At 35.9% G+C, this 26366-nt stretch overlaps 4 protein-coding genes across 6 annotated transcripts; 1 reads left to right on the plus strand and 3 right to left on the minus strand.

Annotated features, from left to right (window-relative positions):
- The first annotated feature begins 388 nt into the window (after positions 1–388).
- On the plus strand, positions 389–1781 carry LOC141712033 (peroxidase 63-like). The gene has a single exon (XM_074514795.1). It carries the CDS (start codon positions 620–622, stop codon positions 1595–1597), a length of 978 nt encoding a protein of 325 aa, XP_074370896.1. The 5' UTR covers positions 389–619; the 3' UTR covers positions 1598–1781.
- A 2031-nt stretch (positions 1782–3812) lies between these two features.
- Positions 3813–6755, minus strand: LOC141712034 (senescence-associated carboxylesterase 101-like). 2 transcript variants are annotated; one of them, XM_074514797.1, is made up of 4 exons: positions 6630–6755; positions 6142–6490; positions 4916–5470; positions 3813–4820 (listed from the first exon to the last, which is right to left on the minus strand). In XM_074514797.1, exons 1-4 carry the CDS (start codon positions 6635–6637, stop codon positions 4017–4019), a joined length of 1716 nt encoding a protein of 571 aa, XP_074370898.1. In that variant the 5' UTR covers positions 6638–6755; the 3' UTR covers positions 3813–4016. The 2 variants fall into 2 exon arrangements, with proteins under 2 accessions (XP_074370898.1, XP_074370897.1); XM_074514796.1 differs by having other exon boundaries at positions 3813–4826.
- A 6936-nt stretch (positions 6756–13691) lies between these two features.
- Positions 13692–15182, minus strand: LOC141712035 (uncharacterized). Its single transcript, XM_074514798.1, has 4 exons — positions 14855–15182; positions 14725–14754; positions 14418–14595; positions 13692–14114 (listed from the first exon to the last, which is right to left on the minus strand). Exons 1-4 carry the CDS (start codon positions 14912–14914, stop codon positions 13930–13932), a joined length of 453 nt encoding a protein of 150 aa, XP_074370899.1. The 5' UTR covers positions 14915–15182; the 3' UTR covers positions 13692–13929.
- Positions 15183–16326: 1144 nt separating this feature from the next.
- On the minus strand, positions 16327–20242 carry LOC141712036 (ankyrin repeat domain-containing protein EMB506, chloroplastic). Of its 2 annotated transcripts, XM_074514799.1 has the most exons (8): positions 20034–20240; positions 19348–19787; positions 17898–17977; positions 17616–17714; positions 17417–17515; positions 17234–17332; positions 17065–17163; positions 16327–16681 (listed from the first exon to the last, which is right to left on the minus strand). In XM_074514799.1, exons 2-8 carry the CDS (start codon positions 19757–19759, stop codon positions 16583–16585), a joined length of 987 nt encoding a protein of 328 aa, XP_074370900.1. In that variant the 5' UTR covers positions 19760–19787; positions 20034–20240; the 3' UTR covers positions 16327–16582. The 2 variants fall into 2 exon arrangements, with proteins under 2 accessions (XP_074370900.1, XP_074370901.1); XM_074514800.1 differs by lacking the exon at positions 17065–17163 and having other exon boundaries at positions 20034–20242.
- Between the last annotated feature and the right edge of the window lie 6124 nt (positions 20243–26366).

The raw sequence follows: 26366 nt of genomic DNA on the forward strand, positions 1-26366 counted from the left end.
AGCTCAAAATATATATAAAAAATGTCAATAAATTATAAAAATTATTACAATTTTTCACAAGAATTGGCATTACACCCCTATACGTGCACACAAATTAAATTTTATCGTTTAACATATTATACATATTTATAAATAATTTAAAAATAATTTTGGATAAATACTCAGAATATAATTACATTCATTATTTCTCTCCAAGCTAATCTAGTTACCCATGTTCGAAAAATGTTCAAATTTAAAACATGTTCGAAAAATGCAAACGAAATAATTCCGTTATCAAACTACACATAAATTTAAAACCGCGTTCAAATTCGACAGTTCATAGATCGCTTTCCCAAATTTGGTAATTATGGCACTGATTTAGGCACTGACAAGGGTAATACAGCATTCCAGCTAATAAAAAATTCATTCACGATAATGCAGCATTTCTGTCATATTATTATCAACAAACCTTAGCACTTAGCACAAACATCCTGTCTCCAGCCCATCCCCCATTCACCTTTTATTCTCTATCTCACCCAGCGGCGGCGCGTCATTACACCTCCACAACTTCTACTAAAACATAAACATAGTACTCCTACAACACCTTCACTTCTGTACTTTCACTTTCCCTTTACAAAAAATGTCTAAACTCATCTTAATCCTCTTACTGATCACTACACTAATCCCTTCACTCACACTATCTCAACAACTAAGCCCTTCTTATTACCGACACACATGTCCTAAATTCTCACAAATCATGGAACAAACCACCACTAACAAACAAATCACCTCCCCGACCACCGCCGCCGCCACTCTCCGTCTCTTCTTCCACGACTGCTTCATCGAAGGCTGCGACGCCTCTGTTTTAATTTCCTCTACACATTTCTCCAAAGCTGAGCGTGATGCTGACATCAATCTCTCCTTACCTGGTGACGGTTTCGATGTCGTAATTCGTGCTAAAACCGCCTTGGAGCTCTCGTGTCCTGGTATTGTCTCGTGCTCAGATATTCTAGCTGTTGCTACTAGAAATCTTGTTACTATGATGGGAGGTCCTTATTATGATGTGAAACTAGGCCGTCGTGATGGCCTAATTTCACTTGCGTCGCGCGTGGGGAGGAGTCTCCCCACGCCGACAATGTCTGTAACTGAAACTATTAATTTGTTTAAATCCCGAGGGTTTTCGGTACAGGAGATGGTTGCGTTAACCGGAGCACATACAATTGGTTTCTCGCATTGTAAAGAGTTTAGCTCTGATATATATAATTATAGCAGGAATGTTCAGTCTGATCCGAGTTATAATCCGAGATTTGCAGCTGGATTAAGAAATGCTTGTAATGATTACCATAAGAATCCTACATTGTCGGTGTTTAACGATGTGATGAGTCCGAATAAATTTGATAATATGTATTTTCAGAACTTGCCTAAGGGTTTGGGGATTTTGAAGTCCGATCGGCTCTTGGTTTCGGATCCGAGGACGAGGCCTTTTGCGGAACTTTATGCTAGAGATCAGAATGCTTTCTTTAAGGCATTTACTGCCGCAATGGAGAAGCTTAGTTTGTATGGTATTAAGACAGGGAGGAGTGGGCAAATTCGACGCAGGTGTGATGAATTTAATTGATCAATTTGTTTGTGCTTTTTGTTGCCACTGTTGTGATGATACAAAAGCCAGGTGACTTCTTTCATTCTATTTATTCTTCTTATATTAATATACCATTGTCATTACTGTTGCAGTATTGTATGAGCCTGATATTGAGATTAAATATACACAATCTATATGTTTTTCAATGGATGAAGTTATTGTATATTCAATTGCAAATATGGTGATGTTCAATTTAATATGTCAATTTAATATGTCAACAGGGTTTCTATTCAATTTGAAAACACATGTGTTCTCTAAGGATTGCTTGGTTTTCATTCCTTTAATAACCCGTTCTAAGTAGTTCTTTTTGTTGCCTCTATAACTATTCAGTACAAATACATAGCTCCACCAATTTACATGGATGGATTAAGATGGGTTTTCGTCCTTTTGGAAGATAATTTTATGGAGTACCAAGACATTGTTAAAGAATGAACTGACTTAAGATTCATCAAAAATCCTATAATACTCTCTGATTTAACTCCATCTTGCCCACATACATGACTTGTGAGGATTTTGTACTCAGTGCCTGGTTCCTGGTTCCTGAAGCAACTGTGAGCATCACCTACTAATGAAATTCATAGAAATATGAAATATCTATACACCTATTCTGATAATATCAGTCATGTCACATGTGGTTTTTTAAACTGTTAGATCAATTTTGAATATTTGATAGAATGACAAGTACTCACAAACTGTTTAACATCGACTTTTATGTGCTTTTAAAGGAGGTTTAGCTCTTGTTCAATATAAATCCCTTTTATTTAATCTTCATGGAGTGGAATGCTGTCACTGTATTATTTTATCCTTGTTGGACTCAGAGTTTTCTGTTCTTCCCGAGTAATATCCTTGGTCATTGTAATGATGAATGTGTAGATGTGCAGCTTCTCTATGTTTTCCTTATATTAGTGGGAAGGTCTGCATTAATGCATACATCTTACCCTTTTCTATTAGAATTTGGTTTTGGATGAATGTCTTGATGTGCAGTATGTCTGTTTTTCTTGTAGTAGAGGGAAGGTCTGCATTAATGCATACATCCTACCCTTTCTCCTAGAGTTTAGTTTTTGTTTCCAAGCGGAGTACACTAGGTTGGTTGGTTTGACGGACCGTAGGCAGAGTTCTCCTTCTGTCATCGACAGACTTGTAACATTGAATTGCAGTCCCATAACGTCAAAAATAGAAATAAAAAATTGCAGTCCCTTGAACCATAGAAAGATCATCACTTGTAACACTGTTTTCCACTTTCACACTGAATTTGACAATCAGAACTTACAAAGTTTAGATTGTATCAAGTGTTGAAATGTTTTAGAACTTTTATGTTGAAGTGACCAATTGTATCCTTTTAATCATTTCTGATAATGGAATAATTTCATTTGAGGTATTGATCCCATCTTGAACAGTTGAAGATAGAGGGTAAATAACGTAGAGTTGATTATTATGTCGAACTGATTAATTTTGTGTATGATGCTAAAGAATAAAGCCAACAAGAAGTGTTTTTTAGTGGAAAGACAGTTGCATTTGATTATAATTGTATTGGTGTATTTTATTGATAGTTATATGATATTATTAAATATTAAAGTATGATATGATATAGTTTTGTATTATTAATTAATAAAGTATGATATAATTTTTATCATTGGATTGGAAAAGGACGAAATAAAAGTATTGAAAATTGAAAGTCTAGCAAAAAAATATGAATGCATATCAAATATGGTCGTTGGCAACCCATTTATTCTGCCCGCTACTAATGATACAGTTGTTGTACATGTGATGTGAGTAGAGTAGTGGACCTGATGTTTGTGTCCTACCCTTTTCCGCGTTGCAATATTTAATTTAACCATTTTGCCGACCAACTCCTTTTTCTTCATTTCACCCATATTCATCGCCCATCTTCCAACTTTTTTATGGTTTATTAATGTGTCCGGTTGTAATTATTTCAAACACAATAAAGTTAACTTTACTCTTTTCCACTGCTTAACTTGGGACTTTAGAACGGAGTTTTTGATATTTCATGATATTCGGAGAAGCCAGAGAGATACCACCTTACAAAAATGTTAGAGATATTTAGGAATTTTCAGATTCTGAAATTGATTTCTTATATTAGAAATGAATTTATGAATCCAAATGGAAAATAGATTGAATGTTAATTTACAATTATATGCATTCACAAATGCTAATTAAACATAGCTAAACATAATTATACCCAAATGATAACTCTACACTTGTATAGGGATGACAAAACTGAATAAGCAAGCACACGTGTTTACATACAAGTTATGAAAATTAAAACAAGCGAGCTTATGTCTACATGGTGATGTTTTAATAGACTTCCGCTGCCATTCAAAAGTTGGGTTGCCATGTCTTGTTTTCGTGATTTCTCATCATTAGCCTTGTATGAACTCTACAAGGCCCTCAACAAAGCTTCATATTCTTTATCCCCCATAAATTTAGCCAAAGGAGAATCGTAAGAAGTTCCTTTGTGAGCACTGTAAATGCCCCACCATTTCATAAAGCTGCTTTGTTCCAGGAAAACCTCAGGGTCTAGTATATGTTTATTTTTTGAATCCATGACATAGTCCTCGAAGTGCTTCAGTTTTCTGAATAGTTGCTCATTCTGGGGAGAGCTCTCCTCATCGCATAACATATTGACCAAAATTAAGGCCTCTTCCACATGTGCCCAAAAGCAAGAATCCTCATTAAAACTACAAGGTTCGGTTCTCGTGGTTGGCATATTATCCTGTTTTTGAGGGAAGCTGGAGTTGGCATCATTCAACCATTTCTCCAACAAAATATAATGCTCTGATCTTCCTCCAGCCCAATAGTCTTTCAGGCCTTGTTTGTAGTACTTTGCTATTTCAAGTGGTTCCACCATCCTCCTATAGTTATTTCCTGCCATGAGGAGGCGAAACTGAAGATATTTTCCATCAGTTTTCTTTGCTTCATTGACGGTATGTGTCCAACTCTTGGTTAGAGTTATTTGGTGCGGTACCAGATTTGCTTTACTTCTTATTTCTCCGCTTTCAGTTGGACTTTTGTACGAGTCGTAGTAACCTCCTCTAGTCCTTGTCACCTTCTTGTACCACTCCATATAGGCCATTGCTATTTTCATCTTCTTCAAATTCTCATCTAAACCAACTTCATAATTAGCTTTGTGTTCCAAGGATTCCTTCTGCTTTGTTTCGATTCTTCTGATCAACTCATTTTTCTGCAGCTGAGTTGTAAAATTTTGCAAGTATAAAATTTATCAAGTATCATCTTATATAAGGTTATGCTTCAATTTAATTTTAACATAACTTTTACCTGCATATCATGCATTCCAATTGCCTGTAGTTGTAATATGATCCCAGTGCGCAATGTATTGTTATCAAATCCAGCTAGATGTGTGCCTCTCACAATGGCCTTACCTTTAAGGCCTTCCAAAACCAATCCATAGTCATTCAAGTGTCGATTCTGTGAACTAAAGGACCCTAATAGTTCCAGGACAAACTCGGGTTGGGAGAAACAAGCAACACCAGATACAGAGCAAAAGAGATATAAACCAAAAGACTTATATTTACTTTCGGAATTTGACTCCGAGTCGATGGTGTTGTGGGGTGTGAGGAACAATCCGGGGATCGGGTCTTGCGTTGAGACTACATGCACAAAGCATGAAGCCCAATTGGAGCGTGATAATATGGCTTTTTGAAGGCCTTGATCGCCAAGTAAGGGTGACCCAAAAGTTAAGCAAATTGGCAATTTGGTTTTTCTGTGCTCTATTGTGTGGTAGGTGTTGTTTAGCAGCCAGAGTGTAAAAAGTGAGGCAACAGATCCCCCGTGAGAATGCCCAGTAATGATTAAGGGTTTTCTACTATCAATCTGCAGCAGGACATATAACCAATGACAATGGGTAATGTTACACTTGTTACATGATACTTATGGGTTAGGGTAAGGCATACTTGAACAATGAACATACTGTTTTTCTTTTACCAAAAAATAAATAAATTAACATACTGTTTCTACATCACAATTTCATAAAAATTTCAACCATTTCTTTTACAAATGACTTGTAATCTTACAAATGAATATTACTACCATACATAAATCATAACATAATCATGTTATTATCCTCCATTAAAACTAAAGCAAAAGAAACAATTCCATAATTTTAGCTATTTCCATTTCCATCTTAGAAACTTGTCTGTCTTCACAAATTGAGTAATCTGATATCATAAATCTCGGGGTGAACGAGAATCGAACTCATAAATTATTGGCACTTGACGTATCTTATAATAAAATTATTTGTAAATCTTAACAGAACCCATAGAACTGATATAAACATGCCCGAAATACTTCAGTCGTAATGAATACTGGGGAAAGGTAAACTATACGCTGACCTGACTCTAATGATTACTTATCCATTCCATATATAAGCTCAAATCCAAAACTATAGGCGTTTTCCAAAAAGAACAATGACGAATATATCATTTTCTAAAAAGTCAACACCTACTATGTTCTATCATATAATCACATAATCAATCATGTACTACCTTTTCTTGAAAGAGTTGAGCAGGGAGGGAACGAAAGAGTTGTACAGCAAGGTTATGAATGGAGAAGGATGGGTTGGAAGTTGTGGAAAGAAACTTAAAGTGATCAAAGTTGAGGTCTGCAGATGAAACTAAACGTTGACCCTCACTAGAAATGCAGGTAGGTGAGCAAGAAAAGGCTATAATAGTAACATCACCAGGACTCTGACCATCAAAACGTTTGTATTTAACAACTTGTTGTTGTTGTTGTTGTTGTTGGGTTTCTTGATTGACCACCTTAATATGAGCCCAGCACTTGGATGGAAGATCTGAGCTTACCAGATGATTCCCCAGCTCTTCTTCATAATTGAACCTACAACAAGGAAACATATAACATTAAATACAAATTTACAGAATATATAATGCAAATGATTCGCAGAATGTAATATATATATATATATATTTGTTTGAAAATTTAAAGGAATGATAAGAATGTTGAAGAGGGAGTTTACTGGTTCATGTTTTTCTTCTTTTTGTGCTTCTGCGTGTAATTCTTTTTCTTTTCTTCTTGGGGTGTGTTATGTGTAATAGTAAAACTGGACTTTCTTAGATTCGAAACAACACTTCACACGTATATTTATAGTATCAACTTGAATGAGTAGGAATTCCTGGGAAATTTCCTATCTCAAGCATGTCACATTTGCGTAGACTTGGGTCTTTATTTAATCGTTTTTAAAATTTGGTTTTCTAAGTACATCTAAACTTTACAATTTGATAAAAATATCCTTATATATAAAATGCCACATTTGTAATCTCGTACAGAACTTTGAAAAATCTTTTCAATAATTTTATTTGTAATTTTTACCGTATTTTGAAAATAAGTTTAAAAATATGAATATTTTTTTTATAAAGTTTCTATAATTTTTGTGCTCAAGTAGTTAGAGATTAATAAAGTCGAATTAAAGATCAGTGGTAGTAGTTTATTTGGTTGGGTGTGAAAGTAAAAAGGGAAAGTACGCAGACGAACTTCCTGGAAGTTGCACACATCCATTCTATTAAACTCAACGGTCCAATTTTAAATACACACTTTATTTGAAATAATATAATAGGCCTTTTGTGAATGAAAAATCACTCTATTTTATCACTTTTCAGTTTTAATATGTACTATCTAAAATACTCACGAATTATATATGTGTATTTATAATTTTAAAATTTTACAAAGAATACATGTGTATTCACCTTATATTGTAATTATGAATATACATGTCAGACATATGTATTATTTGTAAAATTTTGAAAAATAAATACACATAATGTATTTAATTGGTATTTTGAGCACTGATCAAATAATATTTTGGACACTGCCCTCGTATTAAGTTTTGGAACCGGGAAACAATCAAATCCTAATGCTATGAAACCATAAATCATCATAAGTAATTCAAAGTCAAGATATATTTGAAATTGTACAAGTACAGCTATGGAAAAAAATACATTAGATCATCAAATTGCGTTACATTCATAGTTTATTACAGTGACATTGCCACTTTAAAAGCATGCAATGAGAAAATTCCCACACAAAAATCATAAAACACCCGTTAAAAGCAAATTGAAATCAGATTTACGAAACAGTTTTCAGAACGAGGGATGAAATGGCAACGCCTGCAAGTCCGATAACGATGGATTCAAGCGAAACAAGTCCACCTGAGGATGCATGAGAAGTAGGAGGTGAAGCAGGCGACTCAACCTGTGCAGCAACCATGTATGTTGCCAAAACAAACCAGATAGCCAAAACTGCAGCAATCTTCTGAACAGCCATTATAAGTTGAATTAGCTAAGGTATAGCTTGATGATTACAAATTACTGTTAGTGCTGGCTTGTTTGATGCAGGTTACATTGTCAAGAGCCCCTTTTTATAGGAGGGACGTAATAGTGTATGTTCACAGGTGATAAAATCTATGGATTTTCATTCTTGTTATTTTCGAAACTTGGTGCATACTCAGTGATAGCTGGATTAGCATATGGCATGATCTTAATATTTTGCGGTGTTGTAGATTAATTTGTTAATGTGTTTTTAATTGTCCAGTCATTGGCCTGATGGCAATACCAAAGAGCGATGGCGTCGTACCTGTTCTGATGCTACCTTAATAACATTAGTACTGACTTTTTATTTTGCTTAATTTTGTTTTCACTTGTCTGGAGGTATTGTAGTATTTCAGTATTACCAAACATTTGTAAATTTCTGGGGTCTGCTTTAGAACTCATTGTAATCCAATAACAATGTGCATCTACGCTTAAGGTAATATAATTTTGATCAACAACTTGTGAATCACATTCGAGTTAAACGAGCTGTGTTGTTTTCGAGAGTCATTTTCGAGTTAAGCAAGTCGTCTTGTTTTCGAGCTTTGTAATTGGTAAAACTCGAATAGACATCACCACCTTAAGAATTAAGAGGACTCGAATATGAATAGTGATAATATAACAGATCCACACAAGCAGCCAGCTAAGCAACAAGTTTACATCAGCAACAAGAAGTTAGTTATACCAGCTGTAGAAAGTAGTGGTGCTGATAGGTGTTAGATCACTATTCAAGAGTCTCTCTCACCCGTTAGTTTGTTAGAGTTGTACATTTTTTACTTAACAAATACAATATCACAGTTTGTATAGTTTACTTGCTTATTGAACAAGACTCCATTAATACACTTCATCTTCTACATTTCAAGCTTTCATATATATGAAATCATGATTTCTGATATGGTATCAGAGCCTCGAGCTCGATTCTTCCGCGTTGTCACTTGATTTCACAGATTTATAATTTCTTTGTTTACGTATTCTCAGATCTGCAATTACTTTGCTCAAGAACAGTCTCTAATGACATCTTCATCAACTACTGATACAAATACTGGTGAAAACCTAACTATTGACGCTAATCATCCTTATTACCTGCATTCTTCAGATCATCCAGGTATGATCTTGACAACTGTTACTCTCAATGAAAGTAACTATAATCAATGGTCCAGATCTATGCGTATTGCATTGTCTTCTAAGATGAAACTTGGTTTTGTTGATGGAACTGACACTAAACCTAATAATACTCTGCTATCTCAATGGAATCGTTGTAATCATCTTGTGATTTCATGGTTACTTAACACTGTTAATGCTGAAATTCGTCAAAGTGTGATGTATTTCAATAATGCTTCTGAAATTTGGGAAGATTTACGAGTTAGGTTTGCTCAGACTAACATACCGAAGCTCTTCAATCTTCGCAAAGAAATTGCGTATCTGTCTCAAGGCAACCTGTCTATCTCGTCTTATTTTACAAAATTTCGTACTCTGAATGATGAACTTGATGCATTAACTGAGACTCCTAGATGTGATTGCGGAAAATGTACATGTTCAGTGAATGAAAAACTTGACAAATTTTGCAAAAGTACAAAGCTATCTCAGTTTTTGATGGGTTTAAGTGATCAATATACTCCTATCAGAGGTCACCTCCTATTAATGACTCATGTGCTTACATTGAGTGCTGCTTATAGTATTTTGATGCAAGAAGAGAACCAAAGAGAATGTATTTCTGGTAATTCTTCAGCTGATTCCATGGCTTTAGCTGTGAAACACGCTAGTGGTAATTCTGGTAACAGATTCTCTAAGAACTCAAAGCTAGAAAATAAGTGTTGATAACTATCAAATGTGTGAAGTGTGTCATATAACAGGACACACCAAGGAAAAGTGTTTTTGTGTTCATGGATACCCTGAATGGCACAGGTTATATGGAAAACCTAAACCTAAGCCAAAGATTCAAGGTTATAAGGCTGCTGCTAATATCAAGAATGCTCATGCTTTCAATGTGACCTCAGATGTCAATGAAGGATCAGAAGTTGATGACTCTACTACAACTAATGGTGCGCTAACTGGTTTCTCTAATGCTCAATGTCAACATCTTATGCACATGATTCAGTCTAGCCTCAAGGACCTCTCATCAAATGCAAGCAATTCAGGACAGAGCACTGTTGTTGGTTGTTCTGCTATTGGTCAAACTCATCTAGCTGGTAATGTTTTACATTTTGTGTGTCACACAAATCACACACAATTGTTAGACTGTAATAAGTGGATCCTTGATTCAGGAGCCACTGATCATATCACTCCACACTTGCACTTATTGACTAATGTGCAATCTGTTAACTCTATCTTGCATCTTCCTAATGGTCACTCCACAACTGTCACTCATACTGACACTGTATCTCTTCACTCAAATATAGTTCTTACTGATGTACTCTATGTGCCCAGTTTTAATTATAATTTTTTATCAGTTCCCAAACTCACTAAACTCTCTTCCTGTGATATCTTTTTCACCAAAGATGCTTGTTTTGTTCAGGACCATATCTTGAAGAAGACCATCGAGATTGGTGAACTTCAAGACGGTCTTTATCTTCTGAATCAATCTGTCTCCAAGTCTCCTAAAGCTATGTCTAGCTGTAATGCCATTTGTAATAATTCTACCAGTACTCTTGATTCTCTGTTATGGCATGCTCAATTAGGGTATCCATCTGCTTCTTCTATGGCTTTGTTGCCCAAAACAATATTTCTTTCAATAGTTGTGATACTTGTCATTTGTCAAAACAGTCTTGATTGCTTTTTGGCCATAACATAACAACTAGTGCTGATTTGTTCAATCTTATACATGTTGATGTTTGGGGTCCGTATAAATATAAAACTCATGGTAATTGTAGTTATTTTCTCACAATTGTTGAGGATAAATCTCGTGCAACACGGGTTTATCTTTTTCTGATAAAAGCCAAGTAGCTACACTTTTGTTGAACTTCATTGCCTACGTGTCCAAACATTTTCAGTGTTCGGTGAAAACTATACGCTCAGATAATGGAACTGAGTTCCTTAGTAATAATCTGCAAACTCAGCTAGCTACTCTCGGTATAATTCATCAAAAGAGCTGCATTTACACTCCACAACAAAATGGTGTTGTGGAGAGAAAGCATCGAACTCTTTTAAACACAGCTCGAGCTCTCAGACTTCAAGCTTCACTACCTGTCTCTTTTTGGGGTGATTGCATTTTGACTGCTACCTATCTACTAAATAGAACACCAATACAATTACTGAATGGTATGTCTCCTTATCATATTCTGTTCTCTACACCTCCTACATATGATCACTTGAGAGTGTTTGGAACACTTTGTTATGCTACTGATACGAGTCCACATAAGGATAAATTTGCTGCTAGAGCCAGTAAATGTTTGTTTATTGGTTATCCATTCGGTCAAAAGGCATACAAAGTCATGAACCTTGAAACTAGAAAAGTTTTTGTCACTAGAGATGTTCACTTTTGTGAACACATATTTCCTTTCTCTACTATAAAGGTGTCTGATACCTCACCTCACTCATTTCCTGATCAAACTAAGTTTACAGATCTTTTTTGTGAATCTGAAATCTTACCTACTGATGTGATCTCAAATACCTCACCACATACAAAACCTACTTTATCTCCTACTATAGCAACTACATCCACTCCTCTTCAGACTCCTATCACTCCTATTGTATCACACATACCTGCTAACACTAGACCGTCTCGAGTTAAAACTGTCCCAGCAAAGTTTAAAGACTATGTTGATGTTCCCCATGTTAACTTGTGTCAGACTATTGATCGTTTTTCTCTTTCATATCAATCTTTTATAGCAAATGTCACTCATGTCCCTGAACCAACATCTTATAAGATTGCTTGTCAACATTCAGTTTGGTGTACATCCATGACCACAGAGTTGGCTGCTCTAGAAGCTGACAATACTTGGAAAATAGTACCACTTCCATATGGCAAGAAAGTTGTTAGTTGTAAATGGTTATATAAAGTCAAGTTTAATCAAGATGGAACCGTGAAAAGGTATAAAGTAAGGCTTGTGGCTCGTGGGTTTACACAGACAGAAGGATTGGATTATTTTGACACTTTTGCACCAGTGGCAAAGATGACTACTGTGCGTATTTTACTCTCTTTAGCAGCTGTTAGTAACTGGTTAGTCACTCAACTCGATGTCACTAATGCATTTTTATATGGTGACTTAGAGGAGGGGGTATATATGGCAATACCTCAAGGCTACACTCTTCCTGCAAAGTTTGCACACTATCAATCTTCTGTTCCTCTGGTATGCAGATTGATAAAATCTCTTTATGGTCTGAAACAGTCTCCTCGGAAATGGTTTATCAAGTTCAGATCAGTTTTCTTGAGCTATGGTTTCAAACAAGTAGACTCCGATCATAGCCTATTTGTTCTTATGAAGTCTCAAAGTTTTTTGGCAATTCTGGTCTACGTGGATGACATATTGGTTGTTGGAAATCATCAACAACATATCAGTCTTATTAAATTCATTTGGCTAGTCATTTTAAAATTGAAGATCTGGGTCCTATCAAATATTTTTTAGGCATTGAAGCAGCCCGATCTGACAAAGGAATTTATCTTAATCAGCAAAAGTATACATTGGATATTATTAAAGATGTTGGTTATGCAAATGTTCGTATTGGAACACTTCCCATGGAACAGAATCACACTCTTCTCAGTGATGTTACCTCACCATTCTTATTCAATCTCGCTCCTTATAGAAGACTTGTTGGTAGATTAATCTACCTTACTATCACACAACCAGATCTCTCATATTCTGTCTATGTGCTTTCTCAATTTCTCGCTTCTCCATGACAGTGTCACATGGATGCTGCTTTGAAAGTTGTTAAATACTTGAAACACACTGTTGGACAAGGTGTTCTTCTGTCAGCAACCAGTCCTTTACAGCTCAAAGCGTATGCAGATGCTGACTGGGGAAGCTGCCCTCTTACTCGACAGTCTCTAACAGGCTATTGTGTTACCTTAGGTGATTCCCTGATATCATGGAAATCTAAAAAGCAGCAAACAGTATCAAGATCCTCTGCAGAAGCAGAGTACAGGGCCCTTGCAGATGTCTGTTGTGAAGTAACTTGGTTACTTTCATTATTTTCTGAACTTGGAATCCAAGGCTTAAAGTCTGTAGCTCTCTATTGTGATAATCGTTCTGCACTTCACATAGCTGCCAATCCAGTCTTTCATGAAATGACAAAACACATTGAGATAGATTGTCATATAGTTAGAGAAAAATTACAAAAGGGTATGATCGTTACTTCTCATGTGGCTTCCAAGGATCAGCCTGCAGATTTGTTCACCAAGGCAATTCCCTCTTGTTTAATGACATCATTTATCCAAGTTAGGAGTACTCAACTTGTTCGCACTTCCTCGCTTGAGGGGGATGATAATATAACAGATCCACACAAGCAGCCAGCTAAGCAACAAGCTTACATCAGCAACAAGAAGTTAGTTATGCCAGCCGTAGAAAGTAGTGGTGCTGATAGATGTTAGATCATTATTTAAGAGTCTCTCTCCCCCATTAGTTTGTTAGAGTTGTACATTTTTTAGTTAACAAATACAATATCACAGTTTGTATAGTTTACTTGCTTATTGAACAAGACTCCACTAATACACTTCATCTTCTACATTTCAAGCTTTCATACATGTGAAATCATGATTTCTGATAAATAGGCACTGTATATGTTTGCTTACACATTTTATTTTCAAAGTTGAAAGCTACTATATATTAAAGGGGTCCTAGTAAAAATTCCAATAAGCATGAACTTGATACAAAGACAATAGGAGGATACAAGTGGGTTCCTCAACGCAGACAGGGAACTACTTAAAATTAAATTTGCTCAACCGGCCAGTGCAGACTTTTATATACTATTCCTCAGATTGTTGACATTGGAGGTAGTAATGAGTAATTTAGTCAGGGGTTAGGGGCACTTTGGTCTTCCGCCATGAGTGGTCATGTTAGCATAGCACTTGCCACACTTTTCTTTGTTACCATATTGGCCAGGAGGAACACATTTGCATCTGTCACAGCATGTAACACAAGCTCTCAGGCATACATTCTTTCTTGAATGCAATTTGCATCTCACCACACATGGAGGATAACATTCTGCACCATATCAAACATATTAACGCCATCAGAGACTCAGGACAAGAATAATCATTACTAATGGGGTCCTGGTCTCTGACAAATGACGATCATAAGCCAAAAACGTTTCAAGTAAGATATTGTTTTAACCGTTTTTCCATTTAACAATTGAAAAACAGTAGTATGTTGCTTAAAACGCCTCTTGGCATACGATTTCCAAGAACCTGGGTGGAGTTACTACGATAAAATATGTAACAACTATCGTAATAAGTTAAAGATTAGAATGTGCATGTAAAAATATAACTATGCGTCATTTAGTGTTACCTTTTGTGTTTCTTGGCGGTGGGGGCTGGGGAGCTACAGGTGGTGGCTTAACCGGGGGAGCAAGAACGGGTGGCTTGACTGGCGGAGCTGGTGGCGGTGTTACCTCGACTCCAACTGAAGGTGGCAGTGGTGTCTTAACTGGAACAGCAGGAGACGGTTGTACTATGGAGTAGCCAGCCTAAAAGAGAACATACAATTACACTTTATATCTAAAATAAACAAATCTTAGCGGGCATACTAGAAAACCAGTATAAAACTAAAAATTTAGAAATCAGAATCGACTCCGTAGGTAATTAACTAAACTTACCTCCAACAGGCCATCATCTTTTGAAGAAACCTGCAGAGATCATCAATGACAGTTCAATAAGTTAGTTGTCAAAGAAGAAAACTGCAAATACAGCATTATGTATATTAGTAGAAAATTAAGGTTAAAATACCATTGTTGAAACTGTAAGAAGGGAGAGCAAGAGAAGAAAGAGAGTATTCATGGCAGCCATGCTAGTTGAAAGAGAAGAAACAGCACTGAATAAAGCAATTACAATAGCTGCTAATATATATATAGATTATTAGATTATAGAGGGGCAGCTAACAAGAATGCATGATTGTTACTCATAAGACAGAGTTGGTAAGAGTTGTCAGTTTGAGATTGCAGGTCCAGCTAGAAATGTGAATAATAGGAGGTGTTATGGGTAATAGTGTAAATCTGAGTGAGGAAGTAGAGGGAGGTTTCACACCCCCACATGTCATATGATTTGGACTATGTGGACAACCTTATTTGTACATACAATGTACTCATGCAACTTTAACATTAGTCATCAGTCATCACCAGCCCTGCAATTGCAGAATTATATATGGACCGCCACGCGAGGTCTGCTCTGTCCATGCTTTGAAACTTCAACAGGGGGGGGGGGTGACATACCCCAATACATCACAATTTTCGGGCAAGTGGCAACTTATATTGTATCCACTCGACGCCCTGTCTCTGCCTTGTCAAATTTACATGTGCTGCTGCTTAGTGTCAACTTCAGTAACCTAAAATCTAAACTTCGAAATTGCCAGTAATTAAGTATCTCCTATCTTTCAAGATACTACTACGTAAAATTAATACTGCTACTAATATAATTAGTGCCCTCTAGCAAGTACCAGAACTTTTTCGTAAAATGTAGATCTAATCTTTTCATGCAAGTACACCAAGGGATATGTTCTCAAAAATTATCACACCCTCTGCTAAATATTTAATTGTTGCAGAAAAGAATGACCTCGGTTATTGTATTCATACACTTGTGTCTCAAAAAGTTTGAAACCGCGACAGTAAAATCTTTTCATACGATTTTGTGCATGTGGCATCACATGTTTGACAAGAGGCGGCCGGTGTTTGTTTCGTTTTGCTGGCGCCGGAATTTAATATAGAGCTCTGTTAACAACAATGTATCATCTCTATCCAACTTCTTTTCAAACTTTTGCAATGTGCTTGTTTGACATTTTCACATATCTGCTCTTCCTTTAGTATTTTAATCTCTCTTTCTTTTTTTTTAATATTTTACATCTCACTCCCTCAGGATCAATTTATTTAGTTCTGGTGAGAGGTGCAAGTCTGCAAGATACTGGAACTAGATGTTGCTGTAGATATATTCATTCTTAAGCTGAATTTACGATTTTCCATCATCAATTCAGCCTTGTAGGTACATTTTCTGGCATTTTTTCAAAAACTATCCACTATATTACAATGTTATGCTAGATTTTTTTTAAAAAACGAATCACTCAACAAGATACATAACTTCATTTTCCCAAATCCAAATTGGATATTAGGAAAAGCTACACTACTCAGCATAAACCTCTCCACATTTGATCCTGCTGAAACAGAATTTAATACACACATCTTGACAAATACAATACATGAACACTGACATAATTATTATTTTTTAATTTGTATTTCATTAGTAACTTTATCACTATACTATCACATTTTAGTTCCCAGCGGACTCTACTGTTAGCAAGGTCTTCAAAATTTACAAACTTGTCATGGTACCTCATAACGAAATTTATCATCCTGTAGGTGCAGCTTCATCACCTCATATCAGGTCCGAGGTTTGTAATCAACTTAACTAAATGATCACCCCAGATGGGAGGAGAATAGGAAGCAAAAGTCACCAATATTGTCAACATTACCCGTTGTATGGTACAAGTTTCACTAGCTTCGCAAGATCATAAGATTTGAAATCTTTTCCATAACATATACTAAGATCAAGAGGAGTTTTACCATCCTGAAACACGGGGTCAACAACAATATTTAGCATAATAATAGTAAATATAAGATAATAGGTTTGTTTTAATTACTGGTAAAAGAAAACTGAAAATAACTGGTAACACATTTAAGCTTAAGCTTCCTAAATCAATCTGTTTAAAGCTTTAAGTTGCAAACAAACGCATATTTACAATCTGCCACGGATAATTCCTCATTCTCATTTAACTCCCACAAGCAATATTAGAAAGACATTGTATTAATATATTCAAATATGCTTCTCAAGTCCCAACACCTCTTAATGTAGTGGTATCTCCCTCGCTCCCTTTACGAGATGTCAAGGATTTGAAGCTTGTCAAGGACATGGGTGAGCAAGTGTTTAACTAGCAAAAAAAATATGCTTACTTTATTTGTGATGGTCTTGTCAGCTCCGCTGACCAATAAAAGTTTGGCTATATCTCTATTTCTACTTTGTATCGCAACATGCAATGGTGTCCACCCTTCCTGGTAGACCACATATTAATAAAAGAGAACCGGAAACATTTTATAAATGGGAGGGATATACCATACTCACATTATCAGTTACGTTTACATCAACCATGTTTTTGATCAGCAACTTCACAGTTTGAATTGCGCCTACTTGAACTGCATAATGAAGTGGGGTGGCACCATCCTGTTAAGAGAGCACATACGTAAGCTCTTTAACAAATGTGAAACCAAGGAAAATCATAATTTAGAATACAGAGAGGTGTCCCACCAAGTCTCTGGCATGAGGATTTGCTCCCTTTCTCAAGAGATGACTTATTACTGCCTCCTTTTTACCAATTATTGCTTGATGAAGAGCTGTCAAACCATCCTGCATCACCCAATTATTTATTGAAATGTAAGACAAACAAGGAACAAAAAGAAGGGGAACTACAGGACAGATGCATAACTTAGCCATGGACAGGGTTCACCTTATCAACAAGGTCAATACCAAACCCTTCTTTAAGAAGCAAGTCCATGTAAGGTATTTGCCCTGCTAAAGCAAGTGTATGTAGAGAGTTCCACTTTGACTGAAAAAGAAAGGTAAATTTTTTATGCTTATTTTTATGCTTGGAGCTTTTCAACTACAAGAGCAAGCAAACTTCATCATCTCTTTGGAAAGTCCATACTCCATAGAAAACGCACGACACCAAATATGAAGTATTAAGAGAAAGAGTACTGTCAGTACACTGGTGAATGATCTGAAATCTTACACTTGATATCTTCTTCAAGTCAGGAGACTTATTATGATGCAAAATTGCTTTTTCCTCTGGTTCCAAAAGCTGTTCAACCTCTGGAATATTTTAGAATCAATAATTAACTGCGCTTTAATTTTCAGAAAACCAAAGAAGCATGCTTTTAAATGAAAGTATAAAAGCCGTTATACGTAGAGCATTGTCCAAGGTGCAAATCTCCCAGACAATACATATAAAATTAGGCAAATGATTATGCCAATATGAACATTTACACTACTGTGAAAACATTAATTTCGTGATCATTAACTGTGAAATTTGTATAACTGCTAATCTGCTACAGTTACGAGATAGACAAACTGGCAAAAGAGCGCGATCTAAAATCTGATCAAACTCATGCATGGTTAATGGCCTATTAATTACCAGAATATAATCATTATTAGAACTATGTACCACATGTTATGGAGTCCCATAAGATGCAATTAGCAGTAATCTAACACAGTTTAGGTAGCAGATACATAACACCTAAAGTCATATAAAGCAATTATAGAAGTCAATTCAACATCTACTACTCTAGGAAAATCACTTTTGACTTTTGAGTTTAGTTATTATTGATAGGTAATAGGTTTAACATGCGGCTTCCAAGCTAAACATGTACCTCATGCTTTGGGGAATAAAAACAGCACAGACGCCATTAACTCCCGGTTCAACTATTCATACTTATCTAAAGCACATGCCGAGCGCTTTAAAATGAATCAGAGCTAATTTAAACAATGAAACCAGAAACAAGTATCAGCGACATGCAAAAGGGATCCAATTAATTGTGAAGGATTACTATCATAGCTCATAATAGCATGGAGGAGACATGGTGAAACACAAAACATGGTGTAATATTTTCACTAGTACTAATTTTTTTATTTTTATCTGGAATTTCATTATTAAAACTAATATGACAAATATGATAATATGGGTATCGGGTGCAAGGGAATAAGACATGTACAAGTACAAGTACAAGTACAACAATCTTTCACATATAAATGATGTAAGGCATATTCAAACCTATCAACAAAACTAATAACTTAATGCAAATTGAATCAAATGCATAACTAAATCATTTATAATAAAAGGATTTAAGTTAGAATTTCCATTCTAGCAGAAGTGAATATGAACGTCAACAATTTACTATTTGCTAATTAACATCAATACTTAACTCATTCAAAAGTAGTTAACACTAATTTTAACTACAGTTTGTCAAAAGAAAATTTGAAATCAGGATTCAAGTATCCTTTTACCCGATACGTGGAGATAAGTGTTCTACGGCTATCACGAGATCCAGTTCCTATAATTATATCATACTTTGAAAAATGTTTGTTGCTATGTGAAGCTCAAGTATATTAGGTAGTAGACTAGCGAATAGAATGACATAAGCACTATATTTCAGAATACGATAGAATTGTCATATAAGATAAACCTTTAATGAGATCTTCCTCGTAGTTGCTTGCTGACATTTCAGCAATTCTATTGGGAATTTGAACAACACCCTTATCTGCTTCCCAGTCACTCTCAAAACCTAAATCATTTTCTACCACTTCAGCGTCCTCGTCTTCAACTTCAACTTCATCCTCACTGTCACTAACTTGATTAGGATCCTCCCAGAGTTCATTAAGGTTTGCCGAAAATGTAGCACAGACCAAAAATTCCCTGGTTTTTGCAGCAACAGGAAAATTACTAATCGGTCCTCTTAACGGCACTCTTGCATGTCTCCATATATCGAATAAATTCAATGTGCGGCAACTAGTTGAACAGCCACCTCTAACAACAACAGCTGTAGCTGGAAACATTCGGGATGAAAATAAACTCGTAGTAACTAATGTCGAGGCCATCTTCTTTGCAAACTAAATTCTGAAGAATCTAAAAGAAGAGAAATAAGTCATCAGCGCAATCACGAGAATTAAAGAAGAACAAATAAGACACACATATGCACAGGGTTATGTGAGATTATATGTAAGATGTTATGTGTAACAATGTAGTGACTTGTGAATGTCTGATTTCAATGAGGCAATGGATCAAACAACTCGTGCTCGTGCCAATTTATGAAAGTACTGCAAACCTTGGTAATAAGCAGTAGAAAAGATTGCAATGTAAAGGGTTACTTACCTCAACTAAATTGGTAATAAAAAAAATCTACTTAAAACTTTGAGTTTCAGAGCCTGGCCAGAACACGCTGGGTTTAACAAGGGTACTAGCCTACTGGGTTTGTTTGATAAGGCTTTACTAATTTTGTTCACGTTCAACGAAATATCTAATACAAATTTTAGTTTTAATTGAAGGTTAAAAGAAAAGGTGATGGCCGATGGGCACTAAAAAAATCAAAAAAATTATTTTGTGGTTGGGTCTCAATTTATTTCTTCAACCATGTTTAATATAAGCTTATTAACCTTTTTGCCCCCGAAGTTTATGTGTTTGTACACATACGCCCCTGAATTATGCGGACGTACTCATAAAACCAAGATATATAATTACATACATTTTAGCCCCTAACCCGATATTATAATAAAAACATTACAAAGCGGATGGACAAAACTGTCTTTTCACATCAAATATGTGACGTTTCAGGTTTGATATACTTTTTGAACCCTAAACATTGCCCCTAATACAAAATTGGGATAATTGAGAGCTCAGATTGGTCATCACCGGCAATTACGAACTCTCAGTCGTAGATTATCGGATTATTCAATGGCGGGTAGTGATGAGAGCTCTGGAGGTACCTCTCTTTCCCTAATATAGTGTTTTAATTGCCCATATCGCCCATATTGTAATTTGTGATCTGTTTTTTGATGTATCGATTAATGTATCGATTATTAATGTTTAAACTTTAAACTTTGATTATTAATTTATCGATGTATGTTTAAACTTGAATTTTGATAACCCATTTGTTGTTTGTGTGCTTGTTTAACATGGATGCATGTATTGATTTGTTTGTGAGGTATACCATTTTATTTATGTATTGAAGGTGAGGATGTTATTAGTATGTATTTGTTTCATGAGGGAAGTTAAAGAGATTGTCCAGGACTGAATATGTAGGGGGTAAAGTCACTCTGTATCATTTCCGGGACCTTAATGAAGTTACTTAGGATAATCTTAGAGGGTGGACTAAGGCATTAGGCTATGTTGGATTTAGTTCTCTGTATTATAGGCTGCATGAGAGAGATTTGGAATTTGGGTTAGTGTTAATACAAACTCAGTGTGATGTGAATTGTATGAGATCATATGCCTTAGATAATGATAACAAAATCGATGTTTATGTTCACCATTCCAATGAGGATGAATTAGTAGAAATTGAAGATGAAAATGTATATGGGGGGAGTGAAGGAGATGCTAGCAATGATGTAGGAGATTGGAGTGATGAAATTGATGACTACGACTTTGTAGATAGTGATAATTCCATGACAGATGATGACATGCTGTTTACTAACAATATTGATGAAGAAGTGGAGTTGGTAGGTAGACTTAGGCAGGGACTTGGCCTTAGTAAAGAAGAAGTAGTGGTGGAGAGGGAGTCTGAAAGTGAGGGTGAAAGTGATGATCTACAGAGCTTGCAAGGCAATGACAATGATGAAGAGAATCAAACTCAGAGAAGAAGGAAAGCTTTTCCAGTGTACAAAGAGACAGATGATCCAAATTGGAGAGTTGGTTTGGTGTTCAAAAATCACACAGAAGCCAGAGAGGCAATTATGAAGCATTCTATTAGTGAGGGCAGGATGATCAAGTTTGTGAAAAGTGACAGAAGGAGGGTAAGGACTGTGTGCAAACCATCATATCCTTGGACATTAGCTGCTTCACTAAACTTTGACAAAAGCATGCAAATAAAAAAGTGGGACAAAGTATAATTTTTAACTGTTACAATGCACCTTTTTAATACACTATTTTCTGTGTTTATTAGTGTATTCAATTTTCCTGTCCTTTGCAGACCACACATATGCCAGAGAGCAAGTTGGGTTGCCCCTAATAAATTCTGGGTATTTAGATAAAAAATATCTTCCTGAGTTCAGAAGCAATCCCAATTGGCCAATTAAGGCATTTGGCAAGACTATCTTGAAAGATTTGCAGATTAAGTTCAAGGATCACATCTTGAGAAAATCTAGGAGAAAGTGCATGAGGATTATTAATGGCACCCTTGAGGAACAATTGAGAAATTGTGCGATTATAAATCTGAGTTACTCAAGAGAAATCCCAACTTCATAGCTGGGATTGAGTTAGACCCAGGTATTACTTCTTCATTTGTTCAGTTATTAATTATATTTGTTGGATTAAGTATCAATTAATATAAGATGTATGTATTGATTCCATTTGTGCAGTTAATGACAATACCTTCAGAAGGATGTATATTTGCTTAGGTGGGTTGAAACATGGATTTAAGCTTGGTTGCAGGAAGGTTCTTGGATTTGATGGTTGCCACCTAAAGTCAGCATATAAAGGTCAGTTGTTATGTGTTGTAGGAGTAGATGGTAATAATTGTATGTACCCTCTAGCATATGCCTTGGTTGAAGCTGAGAGACTGGATTCTTGGAGGTGGTTCTTGGCCTTAGTTGCTACAGATTTAGACATAGGTTCTGGGGAGGGTTGGACATTTATTAGTGATAAACGGAAGGGATTGTTAAATGTAGATGAAATGTTACCCTTGGATGAGCATAGGTACCGTGTTAGGCATATGCATAACAACTTCAAGGGTAAATTTGGAGGCAGAATGTTGAAAGATAGGTTGTGGAGTTGTGTTAGGGCTTCAAATGTGGAAGCATTTGAAACAAACATGAACTACATGAAAGAGGAGAGTGAGGGTGCTTGGAAGTGGTTGACAGAAGTCCCTTTCCAACACTGGAGTAGAGCTCATCTCTGAACTGACAGCAAGTGTGATATTCTATTGAATAACATGTGTGAAAGCTTCAATAGGTGCATACTTAGGGCTCGAGAACAGAATGTTTTAGTCATGCTAGAGATGATAAGAGAGTATCTTATGAGAAGGTTGCAGAACAAGAGGGATGAAATGGAAGGTTGGGGTCCAAATAAGCTAAAACCTAAGACATTGAAGCTTCTTGATAAATACAAGAAATGGAGTGGAGGTTGCTACTCCACTTATGCTGGATATAATGAATTTGAGGTCACAACTGTAAATGGCTCTAAGTATGCAGTCCACATTGGAGAAATAACATGTGGATGCAGGAGGTGGGACCTCAGTGGCATACCCTGTCACCATGCCATAAGTTGTATAAATAGGCTGGGAAAAATGTGGAGGATTATGTGGATCCAATTTATTCAGTGGGGATGTATGAGAAAACATATTCTGGAATTATTTTCCCTATGAATGGACACAATTCCTGGGAAGAAATAATATTTTCATGAGACCACCCACAGTGGAGAAGCAAGCAGGAAGGCCAACAAAGAAGAGGAGACCTGAGATGCCATATATCATAGAGAAAAAATATAATGGAGTTAGAATACTGAGCAAGACTACTCAAGAAAGTGTGAGGTAATGAATGAAAAACTCTTGTAAAACCTAAGTTCGAATTTGTTTGAACATTATGTGCACTAACTTCTATTTGAATATTTGTAGGTGTGGTGAGTGTTACCAAGTGGGACATAACAGTAGGACATGCCCCAAACTACATCCTCAAACTGAAGCTCCAATTGAACCTAACCTCTTGGTTGATATAAATCCAACCGATGAAGAAGAAATTCAACAAACCTACAATCAAATTGAAGACAGAGGACTTGATGAGCACAATGAGATGCTCTTGAATTTTCCTGATGAAGGACCACCAATGACACAGCCAATCCAAACTACAGATGATGAGGATGATGCACCTATAACTGTTGCTGCAAGAAGGATTCAAAAATTGAAAGCCAGAAGGTTGGGACTAACAACTACTATTGACTCCCATATCATGGTTGCTGCTAAAAAAATTCAACAACTGAAAGAGAAGCAGAAGGGTAGCACAGAAAAGGTAATGGATGCAACTGTGAAGAAGGTAATAGATAAGGGTAAGGGGATAATGCTTGAGAGTGAAGAGGAGGCCACCAAAAAGAAGTTTAAAAAAGAAATGTAAGAGAAGATTGATCGAGGGAGGCAACCTGTTGAGAGGTTGAACATTGGAGGAAATAATCTAAAGAAAAAGACCCCGGCTGCTGTTGCTAGAGATTTGGCACCAAGAAGGAGTAATAGGTTGTACATCAAAACAACATTTGGGAGGTTCAAAAACACAGAAGGCACTCCAATTTGTCTTGTTGATGATCCATCTACAAAGGTTAAGACACCAGTTGAGCATAACTCATACACTGGTCCAATGAAATTTGGGAAACAGGTACCACCGGTGAAGCAATACAAAACCATTGTTGAAAAAACAGAACTCAAATCTGCACCTTTTTTATCTCATGGTAGAAGTGTAATCAAACCTGGAGCTCTGGCAGAAACACTACAAAAGATAAAGAATGACAAAAAAGCAGCAAGCCCTTCAACAACTAAGGACAAAAAGGATCCATGAGGAACCAATATTATTTAAAATCTATGTAATGTTATGCTACTATGCACTTTGTGTTTGCAGTTCAGACTTTATTTTGCTTTGAACTTGTTAAATTCTGAACCAATATGTTGCTTTTGAACTCTAAAATTATGTAGTAATGGAAGTACTTTGTTTTGCAAATATATTTAATTTCATTCCGTATTGCTTCTCATTACATAGATGTCAAAGTGTAGTACATAGTCATACATGATACTCATCATTCACCACTACAAAGGTTCACTTAGGTAATTCATATCCTTTCGACATCGACTTCATTTCTTTGTTCACCACTACAAACACCCACACTAATAATATCATAAGTACGTAATACAAAATAGGGCTTCTCTTTTTCCCTTTCTTTTCAACAACAGTCTCATATTTGCCCAAATCATCCTCTAGCTTATCTATTTTTCTTAGCAGCCCAGGAATAATCATTCTTGACCTTTGGCACATAAGAGGGTCAAACCATAAATGAAAGTTACATGAATTTCTCCGATCCTCTTGCAATTTCATAAACATATTGATGATAATCCATAACCCGGTATAAGAAATTGACATTTACATTGATACTTACTATGAAACGGAAATAACCCCAAAATCGCCTTCCCGGATTTGCGTCTGTCCAAGAAGTTCTTAGCACTGTCGCTCTTCTACACCAACAATTAGATTCCATTTTCTTTACTCTTTTGATAAAACATCAGTTAATACACACATATATGTATACATATATAACCACATGGGCTATGAGGTTTGGCGAGAGAGTTTTTTCCGTTTTGGAAGGAATGCCAATAGAAAAAGACAGTTTTGCCCATCCGGTTTGTAACTTTACTATTATAATATCGAGTTAGGGGCTAAAATGTATGTAACTACATATCCTGGGGTTTTATGAGTGTGTCCGCAGAATTCGGGGACTTATGGGTATAATCACATAAACTTCGGGGGTCAAAAGGTTAATAAGTCTTTAATATATGATGGAATACAAAATATAAGTAAATTTATTTTTTTTAAAAAAAAGAAAGAAAAAAAGTAATACTTTTTTTACCATTTTCCTTCATTTTCGAATGAGTACAACATCATTGGAAAAAAAATTATTCGCTTGGGGGTACGATATTTATTTTTCTTTGTTTTATTTATTTTTAAAAACGACATGTATATGGGAATGAGTCTGACTAAATACTAAATAAGAATAAAATTTTGAGTTGTGCATTTTACTTGGGTGATTACTTTAAAATATGACATTATTTTTGGCTGTGCTCAATTATATATTTCATGATTTGCCTAAGCAAGCTGCATCTTTTTAAACTTTTTTATATTTGTTTATACAGCGTGAATTTAAACTGATAACAACTTGCAACAATTTAAAAAATAAAGAAATGAAGTTACAGTATATGATTTTGAATAAGAGACACCCTTGTTGTTCTCAGACTGTTGGCGGAGTAGCAGGCGGGCACGTAGAGTTAGTTGCTAAACACTAAACACTAAACTCAGTTGATATTTTTGACGACTCTTTCTTCTCCCTCCCCCTCTTTTCTTTATTTCTTTACCAGTTTTATCAATTTGTCTTGAAAACTAACACTTCTTTTCAAATTTTTAGTGGTTCAAGTGTCTATCTCCCGACCGCCATTGCATGAAAACCGGATCTCCACAATTCTCTTAAATCAGTATATTATCACTTTCCCCTGGAAGCCCAAAGCTAACACAACCTGCTCTTTTTGTAATTTAGTGGTCCAACTGTCTGCCTACCTTCTTGGCCATCCCCAGCATACACACTTGTCATGCCATATCATTCTAGAGGACCTTGCAAAATGGGATCTATACATTAAAAAACGACATTCTGTAACGTTAAGTTATCAGTTCTCCTTTCTCTGTTTTCCGTGTTTATTTATCATCGTTAAGTTATCAGTTCTTTGTCATATCTCCGTTCTCCAAAAAT

The sequence above is a fragment of the Apium graveolens genome, chromosome 3 (genome assembly GCF_009905375.1).
Source record: "Apium graveolens cultivar Ventura chromosome 3, ASM990537v1, whole genome shotgun sequence".
Lineage (NCBI taxonomy): Eukaryota > Viridiplantae > Streptophyta > Magnoliopsida > Apiales > Apiaceae > Apium > Apium graveolens.